This window comes from Bos indicus x Bos taurus, chromosome X (assembly GCF_003369695.1).
Source record: "Bos indicus x Bos taurus breed Angus x Brahman F1 hybrid chromosome X, Bos_hybrid_MaternalHap_v2.0, whole genome shotgun sequence".
Taxonomy (NCBI): Eukaryota; Metazoa; Chordata; class Mammalia; order Artiodactyla; family Bovidae; genus Bos; species Bos indicus x Bos taurus.
In genome coordinates, this window is record NC_040105.1 from 7725483 (window position 1) to 7750520 (window position 25038).

The 25038-nt window shown below is 42.6% G+C and overlaps 1 protein-coding gene across 4 annotated transcripts in view; it reads right to left on the reverse strand.

Annotated features, from left to right (window-relative positions):
• MID1 (midline 1) overlaps window positions 1–25038 on the reverse strand; it is a 278177-nt gene that overhangs the window by 114886 nt on the left and 138253 nt on the right. For 3 of the 4 annotated variants that reach the window (XM_027533216.1, XM_027533217.1, XM_027533215.1), the window contains exon 2: window positions 22582–23297. In XM_027533216.1, coding sequence (XP_027389017.1) covers window positions 22582–23241 — 660 coding nt within the window. In that variant the 5' untranslated portion in view covers window positions 23242–23297. The remainder of the gene's footprint in view (window positions 1–22581; window positions 23298–25038) is intronic. The other variant, XM_027533218.1, reaches the window with a different exon arrangement.

Genomic DNA, 25038 nt, shown 5'->3' on the forward strand with positions numbered 1-25038 from the left:
CCAGAGGGAAGGTGGGGTTTCCAAGGCTACACTTAGTGGGGAAGAGCGAATAGCAAGATTCTTCATCTAAGTGACATGGTTTGAACCAAGAGGATTTGAAATCTCAGCAACAATAACTACACCATGTAGAAGGCCCCCTCTTTTGGGAAAAGGCCTGTTTAGAATTGCTGACCAGGACTTCATGAAAAGACCTTAATTTGGGACATGTTTTTCTATCATCAACTGAAATCTTTATCAGAATACTTTTCAGAAGAAGGGAAATAGTTTATTTTTCATATCCAATTCATTCTAAACAAAACCACCTCTGGGTCACTGACCCACTTTAGAGTATCATAAACAGTAACAGGACTGAGTCCAGCTGAGGAGTAGAAATATATATAGGATTCCCTGCCATCATCCTTTTAACCTCATAGGTTTCTCCTAAACTTTTATTACGGGTTCATTCTTATTTAGATCTCTATCAATTATAGGGAGCTCTATTTAACCTGATGAAAAGTTTGGGTTCAATTTTGCAAGGAAAGCCTAATAGATGCATTCAGACAAGGTGAAAAATGGTGCTGTCTGATAGAGTACAAATGCAACATAATTGTAAACTCGAATTTGTGAAAATATAGACTGTCTCCTTTCAAAGCTAAATTTTAGATCATGACATATGTACACCATGACTTACTTCAGGATTTTAACCAAAAATAAAAATATATATATCTGGGTGAAAGTGTGAAATTCCCACTTTCACTTTCAAATGTGTTTGTGAAACCCAAGGGAGAGAACATTATGGAATGTTTCAGCTCTTCTTTCTTAAGAAATGTGGAATCTTGAGCCCAAGACACATAGTAGGCTATCATGATACCAGTTGACAAACTCTGAGGGTAATTTGGGGAGCTTCTATCTGTTGTCATATATGACTGAAATAACAAAATATTCTTCTTCACCCTTTCCTCAATCTATACTCATAGGAAGGCTTTGTCTCCCTTCAGCACATCTAGTATTCACTTTGCCTGCCAAAATGATGAAAGGAAAGTGTTAGTCACTCAGTCACGTCTAACTCTTTTGTGATCCCATAGACTGTAGTCGACCAGGTTTCCCTGTCCATGGAATTCTCCAGGTAACAATACTGGAGTGGGTTGCCATTATCTTCTCCAGGGGATCTTTCCAACTCAGGGTTTGGACCTGGGTCTCCTGTATTGCAGGCAGATTCTTTAAATCTGAGCCACCAGGGAAGCCAAAAGGATGAAAATCACACCAATATTCAGGTCACAATATTAAAATGGAGGAAAAGACCCCAGGTATACACTTTCAAAGTGGGATGTGTCCCTGCAGTGACAAGATGACTATTTCTGAATGACGGAGGAGGGGGGCTGGGAACTGGGAAAAAAGAAACCAATTTTAAATAATGCTACTTGAAAGCCCCTCAAACAAGGCTTGGCTCATTTTGTTCTGTTGCTCTTTTATCAGTTTAGAATAATCATGATTCTCATGTTTCTATTATCTTCATCTTTTTCTTCTTTAGTTCTGCTTGCCAGCGCTGGCTGTTGGAAGAAACAAATAATACATCTGAACAAACGTACAGTTCAGATATCCAGAACTTTAAAAAAATTTTGAATATTGCCAATGCCTTTTAAATGGAATGCCCAAACAACAGCATATCCTAGAGGGACTTCTATGGTAGTTCGAGACTTTACAAAATAAATGGCCAGATGCCATGAGGCCACTTCCTGGATCCATCCTGCTGGGGAGTTTCGGGCACGCTTGGAATGTTCTGGCATGACACTCTCTGCTTATTGCCTTTTATTGCATGGAATTTATGACTTAGGAAAAGTTTCTTAATACTTTAAGGTAATAATTATTCTTTAGGCAGTAACAGCAAAAAGAAAAAGGTGAAAGTCGCTCAGTTTTGTCTGACTCTTTGCGACCCCATGGACTGTAACTCACCAGGGTCCTCTGTCCATGGGATTTCCCAGATAAGAATACTGGAATGGATTGCCACTCCTTCTCCAGGGGATCTTCCTGACCCAGGGATTGAACCTGGGTCTCCTGAACTGGAAGGTGCCCCAATTTTATCTCAATTTGGGGGAAAAAAATTCTGAAATGTTTTCATTTTGTTTCATGAAAATTATTTGAATTTCAGAAATTTATAAATTATCAATTAAGGATTTAGTAGCAATTGATGACCTGCTATTTATCTCATTTAATGACCTTCTGCTATTATTTATTTTTTCATTTAATGACCTCCTGCTACTTATTTATTTAAAGATCTTCTAGTCTGCTTTATTGACTATGCCAAAAGCCTTTGACTGTGTGGATCACAACATCCTGTGGAAATTCTTAAAGAGATGGGAATACCAGCCCACCTTACCTGCCTCCTGAGAAATCTGTATGCAGGTCAAGAAGCAACAGTTAGAACCAGACATGGAACAACAGACTGGCTCCAAATCAGGAAAAGAGTACATCAAGGTTGTATATTGTCACCCTGCTTATTTAACTTATATGCAGAATACATCATATGAAATGCCGAGCTGGATGAAGCACAAGCTGGAATCAAGATTGCCAGGAGAAATATCAATAAGCTCAGATATGCAGACGACACCACCCTTATGGCAGAAAGCGAAGAAGAACTAAAGAGCCTCTTGATGAGAGTGAAAGAGGAAAGTGAAAAAGTTGGCTTAAAACTCAACATTCAGAAAACTAAGATCATGGCATCTGGTCCCATCACTTCATGGCAAATAGATGGGTAAACAATGGAAACAGTGACAAGACTTCATTTTCTTGGGCTCCAAAATCACCACAGGTGGTGACTGCAGTCATGAAATTAAAAGACGCTTGCTCCTTGGAAGAAAAGCGATAACCAACCTAGACAGCATACTAAAAAGCAGAGACATTACTTTGCCAACAAAGGTCCCTCTAGTGAAAGCTATGGTTTTTCCAGTAGTCATGTATGGATATGAGAGTTGGACTATAAAGCAAACTGAGCACCAAAGAATTGATGCTTTTGAACTTTGGTGATGAAGAAGACTCTTGAGAGTCCCTTGGACTGCAAGGAGATCCAACTAGTCCATCCTATAGGAAATCAGTCCTGAATATTCACTGGAAGGACTGATGCTGAAGCTGAAACTCCAATATTTTGGCCACCTGATGTGTAGAACTGACTCATTCGAAAAGACCCTGATGCTGGGAAAGATTGAAGGCGGGAGGAGAAGGGGACAACAGAGGATAAGATGGTTGGATAGCATCACCGACTCAATGGACATGAGTTTGAGTAAGCTCCAGGAGCTGGTGACAGATAGAAGCCTGGCATGCTGCAGGCCATGGGGTAGCAAAGAGTAGTCGCTCATGACTGACCGACTGAACTGAACTGAATGACCATCTTGAGAATTCTTTTCACAATTATAGTGTAAACAAACACAACTAATTTTTTTTGAAACATTTTCCATGCCTCTTGTCCATCTGACAAAGACAACCTCGAGCGCAGAGCTCATCCGGGTAAGGATCAGAGTAATCTTTGGCAACTGTCTTAGCACCTAACACTTCCTTGTCTGAAGACATGCTTGGTATTAATACCTATCACTCACCTTCTAGAACAGTCCTTTGGAATACTCTTTCATAAAATCACACGGGGCTATATAACTCTAAACTGCAGGGGGAAAAATGACTCTCCTTGAGCCTCCAGAATAAAAGATTAAGGCAGCAGTGAAGTTTCACTACAATGGAGTGAGCACAGTGAAGACAGCAAACCTAGACAGAGCCAGCCTCACACGTGCGGGGGTCAAAGGGGGCATCAAAAAGAGGGGGACCATAGAGATGGATGAGGGATTCTTCCTGTGGGAGACCAATTCGATTTTATTTCACCATCTCTGGTGTTTATCCATTCAGAAAATCATTGTCAAAAAGTCATTTTATCTTTGTAAGTATCATGGTGATATTTTTTCAGGACAGGAGCACTTTTACTGAATATATTGTTTAGACACAAAATGGAAGAGTTTGAGTCACTTTCTCTGAAAAATATAGATATGGAGGTAACTATCAAATATGGATAAATCAATTTCTAAGGAAAATGAGCAGATTCAATGGCTTTTGAACCTTCCACGAAGCCTGTTTTATGACTGCATTTTGGATGAAGGGCTGCACAGTGAAAATTTGAATATTATTTGAATTATTTGAATAATTATTTGAAAATTTGAAAATTGTCATTAAGAGCCAAACACATAACTCTACAGATTAATTGTGATGGTTTCATCCCCATCCCCATGGCCTTACTCCATGGTCACTCACAAGGATTCCTGGGAGGTGTCTCTAGCTCTCAGAGGTAATATTCAAATTTGCTCATATTTATTCAAAAGAAATCAGAATAAAATATCCCTTCACAGATCATCAGAATAATGATAAAGAATTAGAAATTTACAACTGATTTCTTTACTGGTTGAAAGGAAAAATCACATCTCATTGTCCTTAGCAGAATGTATTTTATTTTTCTTCTTGCACTGATGATCATATTACACCTGATCATATTGTCTTATTTCTGACTTTCCGGTTGAAAAAAAAATCCCCTGGACAGAAATATTACTGTGGCTATTAAGAGAACAGAGACACTGCGATTATTCTTATCTTAAATATGATAGGTATCTTCAAAATGAAGACCTCTCATAAGAACACAGCTATTCATTGAAACATGGATATTACCATATGTAAAATATGTAAAATAGATGACCAGTGCAAGTTCGATGCATAAAGCAGAGCACTCAAAGCTGGTGCTCTGGGACAACCCAGAGGGATGGGGTGGGGACGGAGGTGGGAAGGGGGTTCAGGATGGAGGGACACGTGCCACCGTGGCTGATTCACGTTGATGTATGGCAAAACCCACCACAATATTGTAGTTATCCTGCAATTAAAGTATACAAAGTAATTTTTAAAAAAAGAAGACAGCTATTGAAAATTTCTATGCTCTGGACTAAAAGCATCTACACTAAGACACTTGTTTCAACTTAAATAAAGGTATTTGGGCTTCCCAAGTTGCTCAGTGGTAAAGAGTCTGCCTGCCAATGCAGGAGACACAGGGCACAAGGATTTGATTCCTGGGTTGGGAAGATCCCCTGGAGTAGAAGGCAATATGCTCCAGTATTCTTGCCTGGAAATCCCATGGACAGAGGAGCCTGGAGGGCTACAGTCCATGGGGTCGCAAAAGAGTTGAACTCGACTGAGCATATTAAAAAGCAGAGACATTACTTGGCCAATAAAGATCCATCTAGTCAAAGCCATGGTTTTTTCAGTAGTCATGTATGGATGTGAGAGTTGGACCATAAAGAAAGCTGAGTGCTGAAGAATTCATGCTTTTGAACTGTGGTGTTGGAGAAGACTCTTGAGAGTCCCTTGGACTGCAAGGAGGTCCAACCAGTCCATCCTAAAGGAGATCAGTCCTGAATATTCATTGGAAGGACTGATGCTGAAGCTAAAACTCCAATACTTTGGCCACCTGATGTGAAGAACTGACTCATTGGAAAAGACCCTGATGCTGGGAAGGATTGAAGGCGGGAGAAGGGGACAACAGAGGATGAGATGGTTGGATGGCATCACCAATGCGATGGACATGAGTTTGAGTAAGTTCCAGGAGTTGGTGATGGACGGGGAAGCCTGGCATGCTGCAGTCCATGGGGTTGCAAAGAGTCAGACATGACTGAGCAACTTTCACAAGCTACACCCCAGAGGATCTTGTTCCATCTGGCTGGGCTCCTGTTCAAGGTGACCTCTGTGCACCAGGGTGAGAACCACTGGACTAGACAATGACAAAGGCCTTTCCAGCTTGGGGTTTTCATGATGTGTACCTCTTGTGAAATAAACAGTCTCTGCCTGCAGGAACAAACAAAACAATGCCTACATAACCTCTGCCTTGGCACTGAATATTCACATTTGATTCATGCCATTCCAAGTCTCTGCTTGAGGAGCTGAGAATCCATAGTTTTGCGTGCACACACACACACACATGCAGAGGTATATACATATAAACAGTTTCTTTGGAAGACAGATTTAAAATTGACTAACGGATTTAATGAGTCACTTTTGATCTCTGGAAATTATTCACTTTGACTATAATACAATGAAAACTATTATCCATCATATAAAAGCCATTTGGGTGAAACTCTCAGCTGCTGGCCTATTCTCTGCCGACTTCCTACTTGGTAAAAAGCCCCAGGCTGTGTTTGATACAGACAGCTACCCCAGGAAGGTAGTGTAGTCCTGAACATGAACTGCCACAGCTAGTACACCTGGGGATAATAGATAATATCAGTTGCACCTAAATCATGTTTGGAGAAGGGATTAAAAAATATTCAGTACACCTCTGGAGGTTGAAATATTGCTGAAACAGCCCCAAGGGTGGACTGGGCAGGCCCAGACACCTCAAGACAGGCCAGGGGCCTGGGGTGGAGGAAGCCTGCCATGCACAGCCTTGGGGTGGTAGCCAGCCTGCCACTCGGGGTGTCCACAGATGGAAGGAGGGGATTCTGCAAGGACTGGGCTTTCTTGTCTCAAAATAGATTTGGTTTTGGAGGTCACAGCTTCCCTGCTGGCTCAGGCAGTAAAGTAACTATCTGCAATGTGGGAGACTTGGGTTCGATTCCTGGGTCAGGAAGATCCCCTGGAGAAGGGAATGACAACCCACTCCAGTATTCTTGCCTGAAGAATCCCCACGGACAGAGGAGCCTGGTGGGCTATAGTCCATGGGGTCACAAAGAGTCGGACACAACTGAGTGACTAACACTTGGAGGTTACACAAAGAAGTCAACGCCTTGTGAAGAATGAAGCTGAGCTTTCCTCTCTGCATGCCAGCAAAGATGCTTTGGTTAACTACAGATGTCCCAGCCTCAGCACCACAGACATTTACCACTTGACGATTCTCCGCCATGGGCTGTCCAGTGTATTTAGGATGCTGAGCAGCATCCCTGGCCTTGACCCACTAGATGCCCCTAGTCCTTCAAGTTGTCATGATAAGGCAAATGTGTGCCACTAAGTTTACCCGCTAAGGTCTTCACGATTTCTTACCATCGTACCTCAAAGGGGAACTACAGAGAACTCTGTTCTGAGGCAGTAGAGAACAAAACATATACATAAAAAATATGCACACAAGAAAATACATACGTATATAATATTCTTTTATCCTGGCCTTGTGAATGACAAATATTTCATCACCTGTGTCTGAACTAAAGTCTTTAAAAATCACACAGTCTCTTCATAATACTTCCTCATAAGAAATCATTGGCAAGCAATTTGTTGATTCAGAAATGAGTGCAGAGACCTACAAGGCAATATTTTGCTGGCTTATGTATTCAAATTTCAAAAGAATGGCGGGTGGGCTATGATTTTTCTTGTTTACCTGATGGGCAAATTGTACCATATCATCTCATTAAATTATTAATGGCTGTTCCATTTGTTTCAATAAGTATTTACTACTGATAAAATACCTTGTAGCTTATTTAAAAAAGCCACCCGATATGAACAGCTGACTCACTGGAAAAGACCCTGATGCTGGGAAAGACTGAAGGCAGGAGAAGGGGATGACAGAGGATGAGCTGGTTGGATGGCATCACCGACTCAATAGACATGAGTTTGTGCAAATTCTGGGAGATAGTGAAGGACAGGGAAGCCTGGCTTGCTGCAGTCCATGGGGTCACAGAGTCAGACACAACTTAGTGACTGAACAACAGCTAGTCACTGGAAAAGGAATAATGAGATAGAAAATAACTATGAGACACAGTCACTGAGCTTGAGAAATGGACAACCAGTTGAGGCAGGAAGGCTTTTAGCCCAAAGGGAAAGTGAAAGTCACTCAATCGTGTCTAACTCTTTGCGACCCCATGGACTGTAGTCTGCCAGTCTCCTCTGTCCATAGGATTCTCCAGGTCAGAATACTGGAGTGGGTAGCTGTTCACTTCTCCAGGGGATCTTCCCAACCCAAGGATCGAACCCAGGTCTCCTGCATTGCAGGATTCTTTACTGTCTGAGCCACTGGGGAAGCCCTTTAGCCCAAAAGTGTTTATATAATAATATGGAAGGCAGTGTAATGATGAAGGGGTAGTAGAGACAACATGGAATGTCTGAGAGAATTTTATGAAAGGCTAACCTAAAGTAGTCCTTGGGGAGCCTACAGTTAGTCCTTTAAGAATCAACTGGAGTTAGTAGAGGAAGAAATAGAAGGCTTGAAGAGGAAGACTATTCACTTTGATTTACATCAACTTTACATTAACTTCTTAAAAGAACCTATATTGTCTTTATAGCTACAGGGAAGGCTTACAGCTTGGAGAAAGGGGAGAAAGATCAGCCTTCAGGGTATAACAGTAATGGAAAGAGGAACCTTGGGCTTCCCCAGGGTCAAGCATTACAGGGTTTACCCCTCAATTATACCTCTGTTGCACTGATGAACAAATAAGGCTTAGAGAACTTAGTTGTGGTTTGTTTTCCTTAACCTAAGTTCACACAAATTGAAAATGACAAGGCTAAGGCACAAGTTAAAATCAGACTTCAAACCCATTTCAAACCTGCTGAATGAGAACCTGCATTTCTGTTGTTGCTGTTTTAATTTACTTATTTATTTTAATTGGAGGAGAATTTTAATAAGATCCGCAAGTATTTCCTGTGTACATTTATATTTGAGCCGTTAGGTCTAGGAAACTAATGTAAACCTACAATTCTGATAAGCAATCCTGGAAAAGGGAATGGATAATAGACCCCAAACCTTTGTTATTGACTAACAAGTGGCGACCATTTTCACTTATATACAGGCTTTGCCAAAAATAACTAAATATGAGTAAGAACTCATTTAGGTCTCTTAAGAGATTTGAAATGTCAAACTCATAGACCAAGATGCTAAATTTACATTTTTAACCACAGCAAATGAATTATCACATTTCAAGTGATGGGATGAATTTAGAGACCATGAGAGACTCATTCATTCCTTCATTTAACGCTAATATATTGAGTAGCTGGTGAATACTGAATAATTCAACATGACTGTAAGTAAATAAAAATTATTCCATAAGGATTTCCATATTTAATTTTTGTGTTTTTATTCCTTTATTTATATCAGAATGGAAAAATAGATCAGCCTCAATTTAGTTACTACTTTAAAGGAAATTTCTTGTGTCCAGGCAATCCTTGTGTCAGAAGTTAAGGCAAAAGCACTTTGTCTCTCCATCACTTAAGCTCTTTTTCCTTCTCATTAATTTTCTGAAGTGGGGCACGTTTGGGCCATAGTTCTTTCTGCCTTAATCATAGGTGATGATTAGTTAGGGCCAAGATAGGGTCCCTGGGTCGGAACACCAAACTTCAATTTCTCTAACCACAGTTAATGCTATTTAATTTCTGTGTCCTCACATTCCAAGTGGTTAAGGAGGTTCCTATTTACGCAGCTTCTCCCACCCACTAGATGCTGAGCTAGATACCTGGACCTATATTATCTCATTTAATCCTGCCAAGATCCCTAATGAGCGGGTATTAACATTCTCATATTTTTGCAGGGGATACATGGTTATTTCAAGAATCAAATAATACTCGAAAGTGCTTTGCAACCTGTCAATCTGGAGATTTGCAAATGCTCATTATTCCTCTTGGTAATAGCTGGTTCTCAGTGTTGAATAAACAAATATGCTTGAACCACATTGTAAAACAACTTTAAGCGGCATCTTGAAAGAGAGTTACCCTTACCTTACCACGCTCCCTTACCACCCCCAGCACTGACCTACAGGACTTTAGTCTAGAGGCACAAAGGCAGCATGGTGGCCTTGCCAAGTGTGTTTCCAGATGAGATTCTAGAATAAAAGAGAAACTGGAACCACTTCATTTGATGAGCTGAACCGTTATAACTGGGTAAGATCCTCATTGGCTGGGACCCTCCAGAGCCTTATTCAGCAGGCCAGGGGCAAGAAAATCACCCCGCTCCTGGGTGAAGTTTGTATGGGGACCTTGGCATGGCATGCGTGCTTGGTTATGTCCGACTCTGCAACCCACAGACTGTAGCCCACCAGGCTCCTGTGTCCATGGGGATTCTCCAGGCAAGAATACTGGAGTGGGTTGCCATGCCCTTATCCAGGGGATCTTCCTGACCCAGGGATTGAACCCACGTCTCTTTGTCTCCTGCACTGGCAGGCGGGTTCTTTACCAGTGAGCCATCTGGGAAGCAGGAACCTTGGGTCTCCTTGATCTTCCAGAAGCGACAGGCCATACTGAGCATGAGTTGGAAAGCCTGCCCATTTCACTCCTCTCAGCCTTAAATCTGATGCCACCAACCAAGAGCAGCTGAGCTCTGGACAGCCACGTGAAAGGGTCAAAGGATTGAGAAATAAATCTCTCTACCAAGCCAGGATATTCATCCTAACACCAAAGTTTGCAAAAACTCCCTCACAGATAAAGCTAGCCACGCCCACAGCTGGCTGGGCCACACAATGGCATTTCCTCTGGTGACCTCTCACACCGTCTTCCTAGAGATGGGTCCTTTCACAGTGGAAGTGACATAAATGGCTCCTGACCCTGGATATGGACTCGACCTATGAGCCCTGTTCAGGAAGGAAATGGAGACCTCTGAGGAAAGCATGTGAGAAGAGCTACAATTCAAACTGTGATCAGCAGACCTTTAATAAGAAAGGGTCTGGCCCAGATTTTTTCATGGACTGGAGTCCTCCTATGTTGCCCTGACAGCCACTCCAAAGTGCACAGGCAAATGTCCTTGCTGTCTTCTCTGAACACTGCTTCTCCTTGAAATGTATTTTTCCTTCAGCTTTTGGAAGTAGGCAATTTCCAGAGTAGGCTTTCCTAGTGGCACAGTGGTAAAGAACCTGCCTGCCAATGCAGGGGACACAGGAGATGTGGGTTTGATCCCTGGGGTGGGTAGATCCCCTGGAGGAGGAAATGGCAACCTACTCCAGTATTCTTGCCTGGAAAATTCCATGGGCAGAGGAGCCTGGCAGGCTACAGTCCATGGGGTCGCAAAAGAGTCATGCATGACTGAGCAAGGGAGCACAAACACAGCACAATTTCCACAGAGCAACACCTAAGTCAGCAATCTGGGACTATGAGTCATTTTAAAAACTATCTCATGGACTGAGTTTCATGGACTTCTTTTCCTAGCCCTTTTCTATGCTCTTATCGCATGTTATAATTATGTCTAGACCATGGAAGCAACGACGTGTCTCTGTGACTCATTTCTGCATTGCCAGAGTTTACCCGGGGCTTATCTCCTTAGCCAAACACAAATATCCCTTGGGTGAATAAATAAGGGTTCTTTTCTTTTTCTTTTAAAGGCAGAATTTGATAAAGCAGATGGGGGAAAAAATCATCTATAAAGACACGAAAAAGGTAGAAGCTTTTCAGAATTTTCATATTGTTTCAGGAATAAGAACCTGGTCTATCTCCACATGAATAAAATCCATTATTTTCCTGACTGTTTTCCCCAATAGGCAGCAAAGTAGATACAAGATGCTGACCTCGCTGCTCTATGCATTTTGTCCCAACGTCACAGAACACCCAGGGCCCCTACAGGAGGGGCTGGAGGCATTTATGTCCTTGTGCAAGCTCTTCCCTTCAGGGCTCTCCTCTGTGCCCAGCCCTAACCAAGACTGAAACCCCTCCTTCTTCCTATTCTAAGGGTGATGGCTGCTGACAGGGAGCCCAGGGCTACCCAGCTCCATCCTTCACTCACACACCCAAAGCAATCTACAACAAAACAGAAAGCTGGCCAACGGAGCTTGTGATTGGCCCAGGCTGCCCTGAACTTCAAAATGGTGCTTGTTTTAAAAGCCATTTCTTTTGAGTCCACCACTCACTGCTTCTTAAGAGTCCATTTTACTATTCGGCTTGGATAAAAAGGACAAATCAAAGTTCCCACCCAATTATAATTCCCCCGAGGGTTGTTCAAAATTTCCCATGTCAGCCAGAAACACAAATCGACCCTATAACCACTGAGTAATTTATGATACTGTCAGGAAACCCACGATTGGATTACACCAATGAAGCCTTTATTGTAACAGTAAATGCCCAGATATAATAATACCTCATGTTCATGGAACGCTTACTATGTGCCAATCACTAGACTAGGCACTTTACAAGCATTTTCCTTTTTGATGAGAAATGCAAAATGTATTCTCCTCTGTCAGCCTAAAAGCTATCCTCATGGGTAGGCGAAGTCCTTAAGTAGTGTGCCCAAAATCTAAAACATAAAGTGAATTAAGTTTTAAGTGGACTTTGTAAATAGCTTTATCAGATTTTTCCAGAATGCCTATGTCACATACAGAGAATATATCCAGTCTTTAGCTTCATTCACTTTCTCAGGCTACTCTGTGTCCTCTTTATTATTTACCTATCCATTGTCAAAAATTTACCAGTCTTTCTAACAATGACCTAGTTTATGATTTGCCAGTGTCAGAGAATGAAAGGATTCTGAATATCACAGCCTTTAAAAAATACTCAGTAAAAGTAATTTCAGCAAATCCTACTAGCTTTAACTTCGTACCTCATCAAGATGAATTGTGTTCTTTCAAAACTTTTCAACTTAAATTGAAATGCTATGCACAAATAGATACTCCTCACTTATATGGACTCACTTTATACACTTAAATAAAATGAAGGAGGGACTTCCTTAGTGGTACAATGGATAAAAATTCACTGGCCAGTGCAGGGGACACAGGTTTGATCCCTAGTCTGGGAAGATTCCACATGCTGCAGAGCAACTAAGCCCATGCACCACAACTACTGACCCAGAACTCGAGGGCCCAAGCTCCACAAGAGGAGCCACTGCAGTGAGAAGCCTGCACTGCAACAAAGAATAGCCCTGACTCGCCGCAACTAGAGAAAGCCTGCGAGCAGCAACAAAGACCCAGTGCAGCCAAGAATAAAATAGATTACAAATAAATTATTCTTTAAAATAAAATAAATGAGTTATCTATATATTGGGACATTCGGGGGAAAAAAATTACTCTAAGGGGTAAACCAGTGAGCCCACGGAAGCTGCTGTGACAATCCACTGGTTTCCACATGAGCATATCTTTTCTTCTGAGGTGTCCCTGAGGTCATCTCAGATACATCTGTGTGAATTCAGGTCTGGCCCTTCAAGACAACCCAGTCTAAGTACACTGGCTCAGCTGGAGAAAATATCGGCATGGAGATATCTTAAGGCAGCTTTCTGGATGGCCCTTGAGGCACCTGACTCATTGGAAAAGACCCCAATGCTGGGAAAGATTGAAGGCAAAAGAAGAGGGCAGCAGAGTATGAGACAGTTAGATGGCATCACCGACTTAATGAACTTGAACAAACTCTGGGAGATAGTGGAGGACTGGTGTGCTGCAGTCCATGGGGTCGCGGAGTTGGACATGACTTAGTGACTGAACAACAATGACATAAGGCATCAGCCACCGTCTATGATGGTGGCCTACAGCCTGGCCAGGTTTGTGTGTAAAACCACACACCACCTCGATTAGTCCTGAATATTCATACAGGACTGATGCTGAAGCTGAAGCCCCAATACTCTGGCCACCTGATGCAAAGAACCAACTCATTGGAAAAGACCCTCATCCTGGGAAAGATTGAGGCAGGAGGAGAAGGAGACGACAGAGGATGAGACGGTTGGATGGCATCAACAACATGATGGACATCAGTTTGAGCAAGCTCCTGGAGTTGGTGATGGACAGGGAAGCCTGGTGTGCTGCAGTCCATGGGGATGCAAAGAGTTGGACATGACTGAGCGACTGAACTGAATTGAACTGAGTCTCCAAACCCAAAAGGAAACCTCAGAAGTAATGGAGTCACTCGAAAAGCTGGAGCCAAAGAAACCCAAAATAAGAGGGCAGCAGGGGGAACTGTGCTCTAGTCTTAGGTCAAAGCCCTCTGCCCAGGTGATGTGGGGCCACCCCTTTTATCACCCTCCGCTCCAATTTCCTCATCTGCAGAATCGGGATGAAACAACATCAACTTCAAGGTCATATCTGACTATAAAACATTCCTGAGGTCTGTGGTCAGCATTTAGAGATTTGAACACATCTGCCTTAGAGTGGCTCAGAAAGCCAGAAGAAATAAGCACACAGCATCTCGAGTGTATCTCTGTGCTGTGTGTTTGTGTGCCTAGTCACTCGGTCGTGTCCAACTCTTTGTGACCCTATGGGCTGTAGCCCACCAGGCTCCAATGTCCATGGGGGCTCTCCAGGCAAGAACACTGGAGTGGGTTGCCATGCCTTCTTCCAGGGATCGAACCCAGGTCTCCTGCATTGCAGGCAGATCCTTTGCCAACTGAGCCACCAGGGAAGGAAAGGCAGAAAAGAATTGCATTTATGTCTGGAATCAAGAGCCAATCATCAATGATCACTCCTATTCTTGGTCTTCAAGGACAAGACATTGACTCTCACTGCTTTCCATGTTTCTGTTGAGTGTGTGTATGTCTGTGCGTGTGTGTGTGTCGGGGGTGTGGTTTGACCTATGATACTACTTCACTTTGCCTATTAAAAATGAGACCACAAAAATCTAAAGTCATGTGAACAACTTTTCCCCCTTGTATTTCTTCTGTGGACACAATGACCCTAAATGTTTCTGATACCCTGACTGGACCTTGCCTTCAGAAAATATACATGACATCAGCCTCTCTCTCTCAAAAACAAAATTCCTTCAGTGTTATTCTCTAGAGAAGAAAACTGCCCCGAACTTTAACCTGGCATTCAAAGACTCAAACTCTTCACCCTGCCCCCAATAGGACTCTTCCAACAGCCTCCCTCCCGGGCCCCTCCATTGGCACCCTGGGCTTTAGCCAGCATTGTCTAGAATCCCTAAGCTGTCTTGCCAATTCCCGCCAACAGGTTTCTGCTGGCCCCACTCCCGAGGAACGCCTCACTCTTCTTTGATGCATAATCCACTGATCTGTCAAGGCGGCTTAAAGCCCACCACCCTGGAGCAAGGTTTCTTGTCTACTCAAAAACCAGAGTCAGTTCTTCCTCCTCCACATCCCAAAGCACTTCTCTAACCCATCAATCATGCACCTGTCCATCAACAAGTGTTTACTCACTCTCATGCCTCTGCCCTTCGCCAGGAGCTTGAGACACAGAACTACAAAACCCATGACAGCAACAATGTGGACCCTTATCTCACATGCAAATAAAACAAGCCGTGGTTAAAAAACAACTGTCAGGCCGTGTGCCCCAAAGGTCCACATTGTAACCATCATGCCATTCTAACCTCCTGGATTATTACAGTGTTTTTATGTTCTAATACATTGCCAGGCACAATACTGATGGTTTGTGTGAAACATTTTATTTTGCTCTCCCATGTTTCTATGCAAGTAAGTACATTATTTCTAACTCATTGGGAAAGACCTTGATGCTGGGTAAGATTGAAGGCAGAAGGAGAAGAGAGTGGCAGAGCATGAGATGGTTGGATGGCAGCACTGACTCAAAGGACATGAGTTTGAGCAAACTCTGGGAGATGGTGAAGGACATGGAAGCCTGGTGTGCTGTAGTCCATGGGGTCTCAAACAGTTGGACATGACTTAGTGACTGAACAACAACAAATACATTATTAGCCCTGTTTTACAACTGTGGTGTTGGAGAAGATCCTGAGAGTCCCTTGGGCTGCAAGGAGATCAAACCAGTCAATCCTAAAGGAAATCAATCCTGAATATTCATTAGAAGGACTGATGCTGAAGCTGAAGCTCCAATACTTTGGTCACCTGATGCAAAGAGCCAACTCATAGGAAAAGACTGATGCTGGGAAAGATTGAAGGCAAGAGGAGAAGGGGACGACAGAGGACAAGATGGTGGGATGGTATCACTGACTCAATGGACACGAATTTGAGCCAAGTCTGGGAGATGGCAAAGGACAGGGAAGCCTGGTGTACTGCAGTCCATGGGGCTGCAAAGAATTGAACACAACTGAACAAAGCAGCAACAACAACAAATGAACTAAAGCTAAGAAACATGCTCAAGAATTAAATTTCTTTACACAATCAAATAACTAGAAGGTACCTTATGTACCTGTCTATTTCCCAGAATTCTCCGAACTCCTCAGAAATTATCCCAATAATAAATCATCAGGTGGTAAGACAGTCCTCTCTGCAGGTAAGGGAGGGAGAGGGGATTCATCACGGGGAAGAGATGAAAAGGAGAGAGGAGAAAGATGGAGCCTTAAGTTTACTGTTAAGAACATATCCCTCGAAATGTCTTCTTTTACTCTGTATATCATAAAAAGTTTTTGTACCCAACTAAGAAAATTAAAATACAACTTTAACATATTTCACAAGTATTTGGAAACTGTATTTTGTCACATGGGAAGATTCTAAAGAAACTAAAGAATTGTTCCCATGAAATAAGCATAAGCAGAATAGAAATTTGAAGGGGCTAGTTGGAACAGGTGAGAACTCATATAACCAAAACATTTTGGAAGACATATGTCTGACATTCACATATCCCCAATGGCATCAGGTGACAAAATGTCATGATCTACATGTTAGATTAAAATCTAGCCTAGACTTACTGTGAACCCGTTTGAAAAAAGATACAGGGCTCCACAAGGGATGCCACAGGTGGGAAATATAAAAAAGAATGATACCAAAGAATCTATGGATGTCTACTAAATTTGTCAGTCTTCTAATAAGAAGCTTGGCAACGGTAGATGTAATGGCCTTTATTTCAGGAAGCCTTTCCCTAAAGTCTCTCAGGTCTGGCATTGGTGTCCCTCCTTTGGGTACAGTGTACCCAGAGTTTCCTCCCACGAACAGAGAAAGTATTTACCTACTGGAACTCTCTGCTAAACTATAAGCTTCAGGGAGGAGGGGGACTGTTCCTGTTCATATTGCCTTTATGAAGCATACACTAAGTTACTTTTGCATGACCTCTCCAAAAAATCTACATCTCAGATACGGGAGGATAAAGGAAACAGTAGGTATAATGGGTCTGTCAACTGTCCATCATATAGGAGCATAAAACAAAGGTGAACAAGTACTTGAGATCTGCTGCTGCTGCTAAGTTGCTTCAGTCGTATCCGACTCTGTGTGACCCCATAGACGGCAGCCCACCAGGCTCTCTGTCCCTGGGATTCTCCAGGCAAGAACACTGGAGTGGGTTGCCATTTCCTTCTCCAATGCATGAAAGTGAAAAGTGCAAGTGAAGTCGCTCAGTCGTGTCCGACTCCTAGCGACCCCATGGACTGCAGCCTACCAGACCCCTCCGTCCATGGGATTTTCCAGGCAAGAGTACTGGAGTGGGTTGCCATTGCCTTCTCCGATTTGAGATCTAGTTTATCAAAATTCATACCATTAAATTTAAACCAATGAAGTGCAATACAGACCAGAATAATGAGTCATGTCCAGGTGGATAAAATATAATGTATATCTGGCTCTGCTCTTATTTATAAATTATCTTCAAGTTGAAAGCATTAATCGCTCAGTCCTGTCCGACTGTTTGTGATTATGTATTGTAGCCCTCCAGGCTCCTCTGTCCATGGAATTCTCCAGCCAAAAATACTGAGTGGGCTGCCATTCCCTTCTCCAGGGGATCTTCCTGACTCAGGGATTGAACCCAGTCTCCTGTATTGCAGGTGGATTCTTTACCATCTGAGCCACCAAGGAAACCCAGAAATTATCTTACAGAATTCTTTATCATATATCAGAATGAATATCTGTAATATTATTACAAATGGAATTTAAGCTTTCAAGTAGGGTTAACAGTTGATCATCAGTGAAGCAGCTGACAAATATTTATTGGGAATTCATTATCTGCAAGATCCTGTAGTCAGTCTTAGGTGGGTGATGGAGCAGTGGGAGCCAAAGGTCTCTGCCTAACTTAGGGTGATTAAATCATCAAGGGAGACATATTGTGTGCTCAATTGACTAGATAACCAGGTATACACTGGAGTAAGTGATTGCTATGAGTTAGACTGTGGCCCCTAAAACTTCGTATGTTGAAGTCTTAACCCCAAATATTTCAGAATGCGACCTTAAAGGTCACTGAAGCTATAATTGGCTATGATGAAGTCATACTGGAGTAGAGTGGGCCCTTAATCCAATATGACTGGTGTCCTGTTAAGAAGGGGCAATTTGGGGCTTCCTGGGCCATCCAGTGGTTAAGACTCAGGATTCCCAATGTCGGTGGCATGGGTTTGATCCCTGATGGGGGAACTAAGATCCTGCATGCCACGTGGGGCAGCCAAAAAAAATTATGCCAAGAAGGGGAAATTTGAACACGAAGATAAACACACAGGAAGAATGCCATATGAAGAGATATATGGAGAAAACAGCCACCAACAACCCAAGGAGAAAGGCCTGGAACACATCCTTCCCTCACAGCCCTCAAAAGGAATCAACTCTGCTGACACCTTGATTGAAGACTTCCAGCCTCAGTAGTAATGAATTTGCCTGCCGATACAGGAGACACAGGTTCGATCCCTGGGTAGGGAAGGTCCCCTGGAGGAGGGCATGGCAACCCACTCCAGTATTCTTGCTTGGAGAATCCCATGGACAGAGGAGCCTAGCAGGCTGCAGTCCACTGGGGCATAAAGAGTCAAACACAACTGAGCAACTAAACAACAACAGTCTCCAGAAATGTACAACAATACATCCCTTTCCTGTAGGTCACCTAGTTTGTGGGCCCTTGCTGCAGCAGCCCTGGCAAACCAATGCAGTGATAAATGCTAAATTCTTCCCACAGATGAAGGTTTCTCAAGCTGGGCACTGCTGAGATTTGGGACCAGACAACTCTACGTGGTGGGGGCCCATCCTGCACCTTGTAGGATGTAGCAGCATCCCCAGCCTCTACCCACATATGCATCACACACACACACATACACACACACCACTCTTTCCCTGGAACCTGCACTCTACCAGTGACTATTTTCAAAGAAGAAACAAGTCATAGAAATTCTAAGGAAAAAGTAAAAAGTCTAGCTCAGATTCCACTTACAACTTCCCCAATGGCAAATAAAGTAGAAGATTTTCAAAAATATAGACCCCCCACACGATCTATAAATGAAGCCCAAAAGTGAAATCCCATCTCTCTACCTCCAGAAGAGAAGGGCTACATAGGAAGGCTGAGATCTAACTGGAACCTTTATCAAACTATTATAAAACTGTAATGAGATGACCCATTGAAAGGGATTATTTCGCAAATTAACTCCCGCAGCCAAAAGAAGGCCAATCAGAGTCAGAAGAGCAAAACAGTGATTTGGAACTTCAGTTTCAGCTAACTTGAAGTCAGAGTATGCTAAAATTGAAGTTCAAGGAAAGATCAATTTTTCTGGGTTTGTATATTTTTATAGGTGGGACCAGAGGAAAGAAACAAGAGCTCCAACATTGTATGGTGTAACAGAGGAGAAGAAATTACTGAATTGTAATTTCTTGAAAACTCTGGAATGCATTCTATTCAATTCTCTTATATGTCACTTGGTTCACTAATCAAACTTTTGAATCAAGTTTGGAGCACTGAGAGGCTTCTTAAAATTCAATTAAAATGATGTGAAAAGGTCCACATCATGATAGGCTCCATTTAGAGATGCACTTGCCAGGAAGACTTTTCTCTTTTTATCTTAAAACAGAGTTCAGGAAATGCTAGTTTAATTTTCTCTTTGTTTCAATATTTTATGATTATCTCCCAATGCACAGTCTCTGAAAGCATCATTAGATTCTTGACTTGATGTGATTTCAAATGATGTGAAAGATTTTATTTGCATGAATTCTACATGCTGAAAGTTTTCCTTTTTATTCCTTTTGTGTCTAGAAAAATAGTTGTAATGTACAAAAGTATATTCCAATCCTCTATATCAACACATGTATACTGAGAACTAATGAAAAAATATCCCTCTAAGTTATTGAGTGTTATTAAAAGAATTATTCCTCATGATCACTGCAGAATTCCTTTTCTTCAAATAATGGACTTATACTAACAGAAGTAAAAAAAAAAATTTCAAACAGCACACACCTTAGTCTTTACATATTCAAGTAAGTAAAGCAAATCTATCACATTATGAATGAAAGCATTCTCAAATTTCTCCATGCTTTTGTTTCCATATCATCAGAAATCCATTTTTGTAAGTGATGCTAAAGTCTCAGGAAAATATACTAACAGAACACATTTACTTTCTCAGGTCAAAGTAATAAACAAAAATACCATTTTTTTTTGTTTTGGCCCTTTCAGTATGCTATTCCTTTCTTCAAAAACCTGATGTTTAGACTGTACTTAGGTCTTGAAATACCATGGACACCCAAAGGTCATCTATTCTATGATTTTTTTGTTCTAACATAAGTGGCATGTTTTAGAACAAACAGGCTATGCTAGCATGTTCCTTGTTTAAATGCTGATAAGCATATTTTGTGAAATGGCTGTAAATAAATGCTTATAAGCATACTTTGTTGAGCAGCTATAAATGTGTTTCAGCCTACTGGGTGCTGTTTATATGCTTATATTTCTGTAATTAGAAGAAAAAATCTACCAGGATCATAAATTGTCAGGCCCTCCTGGTGACAGTATAAATGACCACTAGCCTACTGGCTTGATTAGACAAGTGTTCAGGGCTCATAATTGAAGAATTTCATTTTCATCACAAAATGGGCTAGAGCATGTAAGTGTCTCCTCTTACATTTGGAGATGTAAATAACTAAGGATTCCTCTGTGATGGGACAAAATGAATGAGAAGAACTCAAATACCAAGTTTAAATATCAAGTCTTGGAGTTGCTGAATATCGAACCTCAGTGTGGTGTTTTCACACGTGGTCATTAAGAGCAGTGTTAATCCAATTACAGAAACATTTTTTATAAAGAAAAAAATCCAATCTGGCAGCTTTACGTTTTCGAAAGCAAAAACACTTACCTTCTTGAAAACAAACTTATGCTTACCAAAGGTGAAAGGTTGGGGGGAGGAATAAATTAGGAATTTGGAAGTAACATATACACACTACTATATATAAAATAGACAACCAGCAAGGATCTACTATAGAGCACAGGGAATGCTACTCTACATTTTGTAATAACCTATAAGGGAAAACAATCTGAAAAAGGCAACATATATATATATATATATATATTATATATACACACACACATATATATATAAATATATAAAACTGAATCACTTAGCTGTACATCTGAAACCACCACAACACTGTAAATAACTATACTTCAGTTTTTAAAAAAGGAAGGGGGAAAGGAACGCCAACGTTCAATCATCCTACACATTCTGTCCCCCAACAAAAAAGGGCAGAAAGATCACCATGGTTTCTAAAATCTGATAGCCACAGCAATTTCTGAAGAATTTTAGCAGCACGTTCACGCACACATTGCTTTGCTATTAAGAACTTGGGAGGTGTGCTTTTGGCCACCTTTGTGCATGACACTAGAAATCCAGTCAGCATCTGTCTTCCCTTGTCTGTATTGCCCCCATCCTCGGGCTTAACTTCCTAGATTGATCTGTACTAGTCATCAATGAATACTTTGAGTGAGGCATGCTGCTCAGGTGATAGGTTTGTTCCCCAAATGATGTTTGAAAGCAAAGATCACGACGTGGTCCCCATAAACACAAGCCCACGTCAGCGGCGAGAAAAAGTGACAGGAACTGAGAAAAAGTGACAGGAACTATTAGTGAGAGGTGATGATCTGCTTTGAGTAGTAATGCTTTTGATCATGTCATTCATTGTGTTTGCTCAACAACATGGTGTTGTGTGTCCTGAGAGGAAGGACTTCAATATATATTTACCCAAAGCTCTTAATTCATACTTCCTTTCCTTTTAATTGGCATCTTATGATCTAAAATTAGCTGGTGAACAGAATTGACAGAAGTGTCTCATGATCAGAGCAAACTCGCTCGGCTGAGTTTGCAATAATTAGACCCACCGCTGCCCGCAGATGAACAGACACCTGGAGACCTGGCTTATTTCTCCCCTGGGGACTTCTCTCTGTGTTTAGAGAGTGATTTTTAAAATGAGATGGATAGTCATATTAATTATCATTCCCCAAGCCAGAGTTCGGTTCGGAGTTCCAGGGCAAAAATGAAGTTACACATACTTGCCCCTACCCTTACTGGGTTAAAAAGCTTCCACGACAAGAAATTCTCTTGTAAATCTGAGACAACTGGAACACTCCAGTCCACCAGTAAGCTGGATATCATTTACTCCGGGAATAAAAGTTCACATGTCCTCTAAAATCCCACATTTGCTCTTGGTATTCCTCTTCCCTCTCTTCTTTGTTTGGGCAGTAACTAGATACTAATACGATGCCAGTGAAATGAGTGAGGAAAATAAATGCCCCCACAAATGCCTAAACCCAGATTTTATCTGCCATTCCTTCTTGCTCTCTCTCTCTCTCCTGCTCTCTCTCAACTACAAGGACTGAAAATAATCCAGATTTTTCCGAATTCACTCTCACCTTGACAACGCTAACATTACAAGCAGCAGTCAACTTTTACAAGATACTCTTATTGTGTAACATGGCCAGGCTGCCAAAAAAACATGCTACAACGAATCAGATAACAAAAGGCGAAGAGACAACCTTCACCTGCCACGTAGCTAGCAGTGAATACACTTTTTCTTTCCATGACATTTGCTGGCACAAAGGGGTTTGGCTTAAGGCGGATCGGACTAACCTTCAATTTGTCATAGCGCTCACTCAAAGCTGCCACCTGATGATCTCGGTGCCGCCCGACCAGTTTACACAAGGCACAGATTAACTGGTCATCGGTCACGCAGTACATATTCACCTTCTCATCCTCGTGTTCCAGGCACATCAGCCCCCGGATGTGCGAGTCCGGGATGGGCTCAATGAGACGGTGGCCTGTGAAGGGCTTCTTGTTCGGGTGAGTGGCTTTTAGGCACTCGTCACAGTAGGACACTTCGCAAGTGACACAGGTCTTCACGGCGTCCTGGGCAGGATCCTGGTCACAGAACTGGCAGAGGACTTTCTCGGCCGAGGTCATGCTGTTGGCGTCAAATGCCCGCTCCCGGCGGGTCTCGCTGGGGGAATTGGGCCCACTCACTGAAGCTTTCTGGAACCTGTCGATGATGTTCTGGAGGGTGACGTTGCGCTTGAGCCCGTCTAGACCTCGCTGGCTGAGCGTGATGACATGTCGGCAGGTGGGGCACTGGAAGGCGGTGATGGACTCCACGGACTCGTTGGTGGCGCAGTGTGACACCAGGATGCGGTGGGCACAGTTGAAGCAGAGGCTGTGTGCGCAGGGGAGCAGGAGAGGGTCCTCGAAGAGCTCCAGACAAATAGGGCAGGTCAGCTCCGACTCCAGTGTTTCCATCTTCAGGCAAAGCTCTCCTGGGTCATCAGTGAAATCCAAGGAAGCTGATCAGCTATCTGGAAACAGAACGTAAGATGTGATTAGGCGTGAGGGGGTCAGCCATGGGGGGCTGTCAGCTTTGAGTGCATCTCAGAATAATTCCACACACAGGTCACGGGAGGGTAAATGTGTGTACATTCCAAATAATTCTCTATTCACTGGGGAAATAAGGCGGGGGCGGGAGGAGGAAGGACACCCAAAGCCAGCATATCAGCTAACATCTCCTCAAGGTTCCTGTCGCCAAAAGCAGCATTTTTTTTAATTTAATGTTTTTGTTTTTTTTTTTGCAATTTTGTTCTTTAAAGGGTCTCCCTCCAAACCGGCAACTTCTTGAAACTGTAATTTCCATATCTAATCACAATAATCTTATTGTGTTATGGCCAAGTTTTCCTTGTGTTTTAAAACAAAAATGTAGAAACAGTAATTAATGAACTACAGAGTCTTTCATGACCTTGCATGTATGAGTTGACATGTTAAGTATATGTGCTTTAAGGGCTGCTACTCTGATACCGAACCAGGCTTCAGAGGAGAAAGGCAGTTATTGTAGAAGCGGGAGTGAAATGTGTATGAAATCAATTGCGTGGTTTCAGTGGCAATCATAACGCTGCAACCAGGGATGTCAGTTTCCCAAATACACCCCCAAGAAAAAAAACAAGTGACTTTCACAAAGATGATTGTGATAGAGGCAACGTTTCTGGCATGTTTTTGTTACTCTTCTGAATAATTCTATTGTTTAATCCAGCAGTGGGACGTGGGTGGGCAGAGAGAAGTGGAGAAAAATATCTGGGGGCCTTTTTAGCGGCTGCGGTGAGCTGAGTACTAACAACGTGGTTCATGAGAACAAGGATCGTAGTGGCTACAATATTCACTTGCTAAGTTATAACAATGGTGACGACTGCAGTTTAGAAAGCACTTGAAGGTAGTCGCGCTCCACAGAGGAAATTTAAAGGGCTGCCGACGGACCATAAGCAACCCTCCCAGCCTAAAATCTCCCATCAAGGGCTTGTCACTGTAGCCAGCGACAGGCATGGCTAGCAGGAGTCTAGCCTCACACTCAGAGCCACGTTGGCCTGGGCACGACCTCTGGCAGCTTTGTTGCTCCCCTCCAGGCTGTCTTCGGGTGGCCCAGCTGCACGCTCCCCTTGACGGCAAGACTTGCTGCTTTGTGAACTCTCGCCTGCCTTCCCTTCAAAAAGGGGAGGGCAAAGAATCCCACATAAACCCTGGCTCATTAAGAGGGAAGAGGCCTCATGCTCATTAGCAGGCCTGGGAACCAAGCCTCTTTGAACCTTCTCCCTTTCAAGGCCATTAGCAGAGGTCTGCGCAACGGTGAGGGGCGCATTAGCTGCAGCCCGCTGCGGACTGTGGGAGAATCGTGCCGTTCACCCAATAGTGCAGTTCACCCAGGAGAGGCGATGTTCAAATCACCCTCCAGGGGGTTTTCTCAGCCGGATTCATGGGAAGGCTTCACATCCGAAGCTGTTTAGTGATTCTGACAATCAGCCTTTTTGTATTCACACCTCCATTTATTTACAAAAGTCACTGTTTCTAGAATGCCCTCACCCTCTCTGAAACAGCATCCCTCAGAAATACCATGGTGTGCTTTGGTTAAACCAGTGCTCATCTCGTTATCAACCAAACGGTAGCTGATCATTAAAAGCATAAAGGATGTGCCGGCCTCGTGAAAAATTAAAGAGCTGCCGGCTTCATAGAAGCCTGGCATCTTAAAGACCTCTCCAGCCATCTTCTGATATTAAC